The sequence below is a fragment of the Microcebus murinus genome, chromosome 1 (genome assembly GCF_040939455.1).
Source record: "Microcebus murinus isolate Inina chromosome 1, M.murinus_Inina_mat1.0, whole genome shotgun sequence".
In the NCBI taxonomy this organism is placed as follows: Eukaryota; Metazoa; Chordata; class Mammalia; order Primates; family Cheirogaleidae; genus Microcebus; species Microcebus murinus.
In genome coordinates, this window is record NC_134104.1 from 139699493 (window position 1) to 139709418 (window position 9926).

Genomic DNA, 9926 nt, shown 5'->3' on the forward strand with positions numbered 1-9926 from the left:
CATCCACAGGATATAATACTACTCAGCAACAAAAAGAAATGAATTATAAACTACTGATAAGTGCAGCAACATGGATAAATCTCAGAATGTTATGCTGAGCTAAACAAACCAGATTCCAAAAAGGATATTTTATATGGTTCCATTTATATGAAACCCAAGAACAGACAAAACTAATTCATGGTGATAGAAATCAGGAAGGAATTGCAGCTGAAGGGTAATTGGCTGTAATGAAGCACAAGGAAACTTCTGGGGGTAGCAGGGAGGGAGAGAATGTTCTGTTCTTTTTGGAGCCACAGTTATATGGTATAAACAATTGTCAGAAGCCATCACACAAAACGCCTAAGACCTGTGCATTTATTGCATGTTAATTATACCTTTACAAAAAAATCCTCAGACTAGTAAGTCATTCTGATAATAAAATGGAACCACAGATTATTAGAGCTATACTTCCAAAACTGATTGCTCAAAAGTATTTAAAGAAATCCCAAAGAAACTCTGATTTGCCCATTAAAGGAAATTAGGTTTACTCACAGGCATTAGAAACAAGTTCCCTCACAATATTACCTACCTTCCAATTGCCCAAGCGGTCTGCCTAGTAGACAGCGATGAATGAGTCCACCAACTGTTCCTAACAAGCCAACTTACAGACATGACAGCAACCTGGGTCCTCCCATGAAAGAGATGGATGCCTGTCACCATGGTAACCAACTGAAGGGTGGGAAAGGTGGACGGGGAAGCGAGACAGAGATCTTAAGAACCATTTCGGAACTATGACTGTATGGGAGTCTGAATAAGGACCTCCTCCCACCCCAAGATGCCCACATCCTAATCCATGGAACCTACGAATGGTGACTTATATGGCAAAGAATTGACATGTAGCATAGGTGGTTAAGTTAAGGATCTTGAGATAGGAAGACTATCCTGGATTTATATGGCGATCACAGGAGTGCTAAGAGGGAGACAGAAGGAAATTTGACACACATGCACACACACACAGAAGATGGTGATATAAAGACAGAGGCAAAGACGAGTGATGCAGTAACAAACCCAGGGATGCTGGCAGCCACCAGAGGCTAGAAGAAGTAAGAAATACATTTTCCCTTAGAGTCTCCAGAGATTCAGCCAACACCTTGTCCTGCCAACACCTTGATTTTGGCCTAGTGCAACTGATCTGAGATTTCTGGCCTCCAGAACTTTAGGGGAATGAATTTGTGTTGTTTTAAGCCATCAGGTTTGTGGTGATTTGTTCTAATAGCCACAGGAAACTAGCACAGACTGAAAGTCTTAAATCTAGTATTGCTTTGGCCAGCGATCCATGTTCCCCCAATGTCAACTGGAACTTCTAATAATAAACATTCTAATTAATAAAAGTCATTTTTTTTCTTAAAGAAAAACATCAGAAAATGTCTTCATTATCAGAAGTAGGCAAAGATTTCCTAAACAGGAGTCAAAAAGAACAAATCATAAAAGGGAAAAAAACGAAAAAATGCGACTTCATTACTATTATCAGTTTGGGTTTATTGAGACACTAGTAAGAGAAGAAATGGCAAACCACAGAGAGAAAAAGAGGTATCTGCTTTCTATATAAATGGTACTGTGCAGATGTGTACATAGACTCATCAAAGGACTTGTACACAGAAAATACGTAAAGAACTCTTAAAAGTAAATAAGAAAAAGGCAGACATCCAATAGATAAATGGGCAAAGAACTTGAAAAGCAACTCACAAAACATGACATCCAAATACATGGCTAATAAACGCCTGAAAAGGTGCTCAACTTCATGAGTCTTCAGGAAAAGGCAAATTAAAATCACAATGGGATACTACCACACAACCACCAGATTAACAAAAATGAAAACAAGAGACAACATCAAGCATGGACAAGAATGTGGAACACCCAAACTCTTCGTACACTTCCGGTTGGGGGTGGTAATGGATACAATCACTATGGAAAACTCTCTGGAATATCTAATAACCTGGACATTTGCAAACACTGTATCCCAATACTTCCACGTTATATGTATACATCCTACAAAATGTGTACATACGTTCTCCAAAACACATGTACTAGAATATTCAGAGCACATTCTTACTATTGGTAAGGGCCAGAAACCTGGGAGAACTCAAATATCAACCTATAACAGATATACATGTATTTAGTGTATTTGGAATACCAAACAGCAGTGAAAACAAAAAGACCACAACTATACACGGACACATGAACAGGCTTCACAAACATAATGTTAAGAGAAGAAAGCCAGACACAAAAGATCACGTGGATCACAGACTATATGATATAAAGTTCAAAGGAGGCCACACTACTCTTTGGTGTTGAAGTCAGAACAGTGGACACTATGTGGGTAGGGGAATGTGGCAAGTGGGGTGGTGCTGCTCTTTCTAGATCTAGCTGTGTTCTGTTTGTGAAACTTATTGAACTGCGTACGCTTAGGATTTGTGTACCGTTTTCCATGTACGTTAGACTTCAAATTTACCCCCAAAACTCAGAGTTATTCAGGGATTATATGAAAAGGCATAGGCATAGTTTTCCTTTTTCTCAACAACATTTTCAAAAATGCAAAAACGGATTCAAGTTCACCTTAGGAAATAACAAAAGAGAAGAAAATAAAAACCACCCATCATCCCACCAACCAAAGAAAAGCATGGCAGCCATTCTGGTGTAAACCTCCTCAAATACACGTACACTTTAAAAGGACGGGAAGGACGGGCCCTGCAAGGAGAAGTTAATGCAAAGCAGGTGCTCAAAAAATAGTTTGAACCATAAGTGAATAAATCACATTATGCACTGTTTTGTAACCTAGACAACCATCCCTCTATTATTACTGTCAATGAAGCAACCTAGTGTCCCTAAAGGATTTTAGTGCGCAGGCTCAAAGCAACCTGGTAGACTAGACAACAAGATATGCACACACTTCCTAAGCTCACGTAGGCAAGAATATAAAACGCAGAGCAGTGATTTTTCAACCCAGACATCACCAACTACCTTTAAAAGTATCGGAATACTCAAAAAGCACTCATTTTAATTCAGTGTGGCTTTAAAAATTAATACATGCCCCAGTGACTTTGTTAAATGGGACAAGTGGTCCCAAAATGCTCGAGGCTAACCAGCACATCCTCAAAAGCAAACCCTGAATGTTTGCTCATTAACAGCCCACGTGGGTGGGTTGTGGTGGGCCCCAAGTCAGGTGTGCGTGTCACAAGAAAAGTCAGATTCTCTGACCCAGAAGACAAAGACTGATGGTTGCAGACAGCAGGGAAAATGATAAACATTAACACAAGGACCAGGCAATGAGCAGGGACAGAACCGAGAATTATAATATTAATAATGACTAACATGAGCCAACCTGAAACTAAGCCCTTGTTTGATTTCTTCTCTGTCATTCATTTTCTTATTCATTCAACAACACTTACTTTATGCTTATTGTATGCCAGACTCTGTTCCCAACACTGAGGATACAGCAGTGACCAAGACAGACAAAATTCTCTGTCCTAAGGGAGTTTACATTCTAGTGCAAAGAAACCAAAAAATTGTAAAACCTGAAGGATGTCAGATGGTAGCAAGGAATATGGGGGGAAATAAAGCAGAGACAGAAGAGAAGGATTAGAGGCTGGGGAAGGGAAGTTTTGTTCCAAGTTTTCCATTTAAATGGACTCCTCCAAGTCAGGCGTGGTGGCACACGCCTGTAGTCTCATCTACTGGGGAGGCTCAGACAGAGGATGGCTTGAGCCCAGGAGTTCAAGAACAACCTAGGCACCATAGCCAGACCCCCACCTCTAATAAAAAATAACAATAAAATAAATTGATCCCTTCAAAAAAAAGTCAATATCTTCTCCCCGAAGAACTCTGCCATAATTACGTTAATGTGGTCCCAGGGTGACAGCAGCACTCAAAAATGAAAACCAAGAATTTTATGGGCCAGAAAGGATCCATTTAAGAAAGGGCAATTTGAAGATCCAATAATAGCAACTCTTCTCAGTATCCTGTTATGCACTATTCTCTGTCCCTCATACACCAGTACTCTCCTGTAGTCCCCACCTCCCCACCAGACGAGAAGAATTAATATTGTTTTCCCTGTTTAGAAAAGAGAAAACTGAAGCCCAGAGCAATTAAGAAGGTCCCACATGTGCTAACTATAGATGTCAACATTGGAACCTGACGTCCACTCTATTGTTCCTGCCCAAATAAATGCCCACCAGTGGCCTGAGGTCTTTTCTTTTGCCAACACTTGTCTCTCTTATCCTAGCCAAGATCTTCCTTTCAGTATTTTACTAAGTTCTTATAACCCCATCAACCACACACACAAAAAAAAAAGAATTGGAGGTTGGTTCCATATTTACAGTGTCCTCTTTTCTCCAGATAACAAAAAGTCAATGGCAATGTTGATCCTCAAATATTTAAATGTAACAATTCCTAGATCCAATTAGATCCAAATTATTGGCCAGGCTCAGTGGCTCACGCCTGTAATCCTAGCTCTCTGGGAGGCTGAGGCGGGCAGATTGCTCGAGGGCAGGAGTTCGAAACCAGCCTGAGCAAGAGCGAGACCCCATCTCTACTATAAATAGAAAGAAATTAATTGGCCAACTAATATATATAGAAAAAAATTAGCAGAGCATGGTGGCGCATGCCTGTAGTCCCAGCTACTCGGGAAACTGAGGCAGGAGGATTGCTTGAGCCCAGGAGTTTGAGGTTGCTGTGAGCTAGGCTGATGCCACGGCACTCACTCTAGCCTGGACTACAAAGTGAGACTCTGTCTCAAAAAAAAAAAAAAAAAAAAAAATTATTTCCTCAGACACATAACATATGAGCAACCCCAAAGTAGTTCCATTTTGGTTTGAGAGTAAGATTAGCCTAAGGGCAAATGAGAGTTCATACAGTCAGTTTCTTGCTAGGCATGGGCATCTCAAACTGAATATGGCCCAAACAGAACTCTGGGTCCTACCTCATCCTGCCCACAAACACGTTCCTCTCCTCTGATCCTCACCCTGGCAGAGGACACCTCTACCCCCAGCCTCTCCAGCCTACAACTCAAGAGCTACCCTTGGCCCCACTTTCTCTCACCTCTACTTGCAATCCATCAGCAATTTCCATCCTCTCCACACCAGACCTATCCGTTCTCTCCAATTCCCCTCCCTTCCCAAACCCAAGCCCTCAGCATCCCGTACCTGGACCACTGTGATGGGCTCCTAACTGGTCTCCAAGCTCCATGCTCCCCTTGAAAATCTCATCTCTTCACAGTAACCAGAGTGAAGTAATCAGACTATTTCACCTTCCCACCTAAGGAAAGGATTTTGGTTACCCAAAATCCTTCTGGGCAACCAAAACACAGTCTGAAATTCTTATCCTAGCCCACAAGGTACTATGTGATCTGCCTCCCCAAGTTCTTGAAGTTTACTCTCCTCCTGGTTTACTCTATATGAAAACCAGAAATATGGGTGATAAAATAGTGCTCTAGACTAAAATGTGCATAGCAATAAACACATTAGATCCACACTTGAAATTATTCCTGTAAGTACTTGCCTTTATCTCACCACCCTTTTTTATTATTATTTTTTTAATTTTATTAATAGAGATGGGGTCTTGCTCTTGCTCAGGCTGGTCTCGAACTCCTGAACTCAAGCAATCCTCTCACCTCAGCCTCCCAAGAGTGCTAGGATTACAGGAGTGAGCCACCACACCTGGCCCATCACCCTTTTTTTTTTAACCTTCATAGCACTTTCCACTTTATGAAAATTTTTTGTTCATTTGCTTAGATGCATTGACTCTTCAATGCCACCCTGTAAATCTATACAATGCTATTCTATCTGAAACATTTTCTTTAAATTTATATATTAATGAATCATAGAAAACCCTTAATGCATGATTTTCCTCACACTCTATTTAATGAGCCCATCCAATGAATGTGAGCCCAGTCCCGGTCTCACTCTCCCTGTGACCTCCCTTTATGTCATTTCTTTTGTGTTCTGGCCCAAACTGCCTTCCTAAGGGTATGGCGAGGGGGCAGAGGGGGCTACAAATAAAGGCAGAATACGATGCTGAATGTTAAAATATAATCTTTACAGCAACTTGAGGACATTCAAGAAAACACCAGAATAAAAACTGTTAGTGGGTGATTGGTGTTAAGTCCGGGGAGCTGGTGAAGAGTATTATCAATAGCACAAATGCACCTAGAACTTTATGGCTAGAGATTTATCATTAACTGCAGGCAATTTATTTTTAAAAAACTGCCCAAGGAAGGTGCTCTGAAGCCCAAAAAGAAAGACAACAGGAACCAGTTAGCGCAACCTATTTATACCAGTGCATTTCCCCAGATTAGGGAAGGGTAGGCTCTTCCTACTCTTTAATTCTAAGTCTCCTCCACTACTTCATGAAAAGATACTCCTGTGGGTTTTTTTTGTTCACTGGAGTAGCTCTAACTCCTAGAATAGTGTCTAGCACACAGTAGGTTGCCCAATAAATAGTCTCTGAATAAATGAATTAATTGAATAAATGAATACATTTTCAAGGTTTCTATTTTTGTCCTCTTCGTTTTTACTGATCCAGTTTTCCCTTTATAACTGTGGTCCCCAACCGTTTTAGCACTAGGGACCAGTTTCATGGAAAACGACTTTTCCATGGACTGGGTGGGGGGTTGGGGGGTGGGAGGGATGGTTTTGGAATGATTGAAGTACATTACATTTACTGTGCACTTTGTTTCTTTTAGCATTACATTGTCACTTGCCACGCACTGATGGGGTTTTGATGAGTCTCCAAGCAATTGATTTATTATGTCCAGTCGGACCCCTCTGCTAATGATAATCTGTATTTGTAGCTACCCCCCAGCACCAGTATCGCTGCCTCAGTTCCATCTCTGATCATCCGGCATTAGATTCTCATAAGAAGCGTGCAACCTGGATCCCTCACACGAGCAGTTTATGGTGGGGTTTGTGCTCCTATGAGAATCTAATGCCACTGCTGATCTGACAGGAAGGAGGCAGAGCTCAGACGAAGCGAGAGATGGGGAGTGGCTGTAAATACAGATGAAGCTCTGCTCGCTCACATGCTGCTCACCTCCTGCTCTGCAGCCCGGTTCCTAACAGGCCACAGACCAGCACCGGTACCGGGCCGGGGAATGGGGACTGCAGCTTCGCAAGATCCCTAAGGAAGGGAAAAGTGTACAATCAGAGTCATCATAAATCATCTGCAGACCACTAATGGACCCTCCGGCCATAGTTCAGAGAACACAATGCGGGAAATATAAATCCTGACACTGAGACATTAAATGTTAGAGACAACGCTTTTGGAGTCAGTGGTAAACCTGGAAAACAATGAGTCTACATTAGTAGACAGCTACAAATCACAGTGAACAAACTCAATAAAGATGAGACCTCGCTTAGCATGCTTAGTACCACATTTCACCTAGGTACCCTGCAATCATGAACCCATTGTTATTACTATTAACTTTGCCTCTTCTCAAACTTGCCTCCAAACTAAACACCACAGTGTTTAGTTATGCAATTTGCAATTATGCAAAAGAATGTTACACCAATTCCTCCTATATCCACTCCAAAGAACAAATCCTTTAATACACATTTTGGTAAAAAACTGTTCCCAAGCAAGTAAAATAACTGTAATCCAGGGTAAAAACTCTGTTGGCCTCATAAGCCAACAGAGGAAAAGAAAAAGCATTAAAAGTGATTGGCCAATGCACCACCGCACCACCGCCAAAATGCTGCCACTAACAAGGCTCTCTAAATTGCCATTAACAAGACACAATTACCAAGAACTGAAATCAGAGTTAGTCATCTCATATCTCTCTCGTCCTACACACTCTACCTATTCTCAGCTTTCACGAACAGAAGAGGGAAAGAGAGGCAACAGGGGGCATTGGGGCTATTTTGAGAAATGAAAGGATTCAAAAGTTAAGTGCAACTTCTAACAGAATAACAGAACTCCAAGGAAACCCAGCTGCCTTGCAAAGTTCTATGCGTAGAATATCAGTATAGGAACAACTCAGTGTCCCTACTTCAGAAGTCATCTTCCTCCAAGTTAAGTTTCACAAAAATAACTGCCTGATATGTCTCAGATGGAAGCAATCTGAACACTTCCACACAAACAGCGGGAAGAGATAACCAAGTAATCTAGTCTACTTAGCAGAGACAAGCAAGACTCTCCAGGGTGTGATTCAAATCTCACAAACATCCTGAACAGCCCCAAGTCCATTAAGATCCAAGGGATAATAAAGACAGGACAAAAGATCCCACCAAAGGACTGTTCTCCTCGTATGGGCATTTGTATTTCCCCTCAGACTTGTTTTTGAAAAACAAAATGAAAAAACCAAAAAGCAAAGAGCAGTGCCACATTTGTTCCTGTCGCCCTCACCAGGGTAGTCCACACGCTACCCCCACCGCAAGTACATGTGAGCCCCTTTCCTCGGCACCCCTCCTTCCACGTGTGCATAATTAGGCTTCCCAAGTGTGCGGGGAGAGTGAGCAGGGAACTTCAAAGGGCATCTGAAGAGGAAATAATAATTTAAATAGCAAACTGTCAATTTTGAAAAGGGAGAGGGTGTCTCGTATTCTTTTTTAAAAAACAAAACTTCCGTTACAAAGATCGGCGATTGCAAACCACAAACTGGGGAGTGGGTAATGTCCGCGCGCCGGGGGTTGCCGAGGATGACAAGTGGCAGGTTTTCTGTTGGTAGCCGGTGTTGTTTTTAAAGACCAAAGTTTAAAATGAACTAGGCTATGGAGACAATTGCTGTGATGGGACCAGACGTGCTAACGCTTTTTCAGCCGGGCACAAAGCACGCCTCCTGTCCCTCCCGTTCTCAGTCACTCTTGAGGGGTGCGAGAAACCGCGGGCAGAGTACAGGGACCAGCACGCTCCCCCGGCCACTCCGGTCCTGGCAGGTGCCAGCGCAGAAGAGAGCCAGGGTTCTCGCCTCCCTCCTCGCCACTGCGGTGCGCTCTCCCGGGACGGGGCCACAGCGCGCCCCATCCTGGGCACCCCACCTGGAGGGGAGCGGGGACGAAGGAAGGACACCGTGCGGAGGCAGCATCCCGGTCACTGGCGGCCCCACAGCGCGCGCCCGCGCGTGCACACACACACACACACACGCACACACACACACACACACACGCACACACAGCGGCGCGCAGGGAGGGGCGCGGTGGCGCGGGCAGCGGGCGCGTTACCTGTTCTGCCAACCCTGGAGGAGGTTAGTGTATTTGCTGAGCACGCCCTCGAGCGCCAGCTCCCTCCTGCGGCCGCCTCCCCCGGACGGGCTAGCGGCCACCGAGCCGGGACTGCTGCGGCTGCCCCCGCCGCCGAGCCCGGCCGCCGCCGACCGGCCGGAGACCCCCCGGCCCGACAGGGAGCAGGAGGGCGAGGAGCCCGCCGAGGTGGCGCGGCTGCTGCTGCGGCTGCTGCTGTTGCTGCCCCCGCCGCCGTCTGCGCCCTGGGCCGCCCTCTCCATGGTCCGTGCGCGCCCGGGACGCGGGTGCCCGCCGCGGTGGCGGCCCCGGCGCGGCGGCGGCTGCTGCTGCTACAGCTCCAGGCGCCCGGGCCGCGCGTGGCTGCTCCAAATCCCCGGGAAATGCCTGACTCATACAGGAGGAAGAGGAGGAGGAGGCAAAGGAGAGCTGGGAAGGAAGCCAACGGGGCTGGATGCAGCTGCGGCCGCCCCTCCTCTCGCTGCGGCCAGGGCCCGGCCCCTCCCTCCGCACTAGTTTCCCCGGCAAGTTCGGAGCGGGCGGCGGGTGAGGCGAGCCCTCTCCGGGTTCCTCCTCCTCTCCCTGCGTGGCCAGGCCCGCGGGCGAGGGGCACCCCTGAGGGCCGATCTGCAAGGTGGGCACGCCCCAGATCCACGCCCTGTCACCCTGGCGCTCCTTCTGCCGCCCCTTCTGGGGTCCGAAGGGGCAGAAGGGAAT

At 45.3% G+C, this 9926-nt stretch overlaps 1 protein-coding gene across 2 annotated transcripts in view; it reads right to left on the reverse strand.

Moving 5' to 3' along the window:
- Window positions 1-9596, reverse strand: part of OSBPL10 (oxysterol binding protein like 10) — a 286393-nt gene extending 276797 nt beyond the window's left edge. For both annotated transcript variants that reach the window (XM_076005966.1, XM_076005962.1), the window contains exon 1: window positions 9192-9596. In XM_076005966.1, the coding sequence (XP_075862081.1) occupies window positions 9192-9472 (281 nt within the window). In that variant the 5' untranslated portion in view covers window positions 9473-9596. The remainder of the gene's footprint in view (window positions 1-9191) is intronic.
- Window positions 9597-9926: the final 330 nt, after the last annotated feature.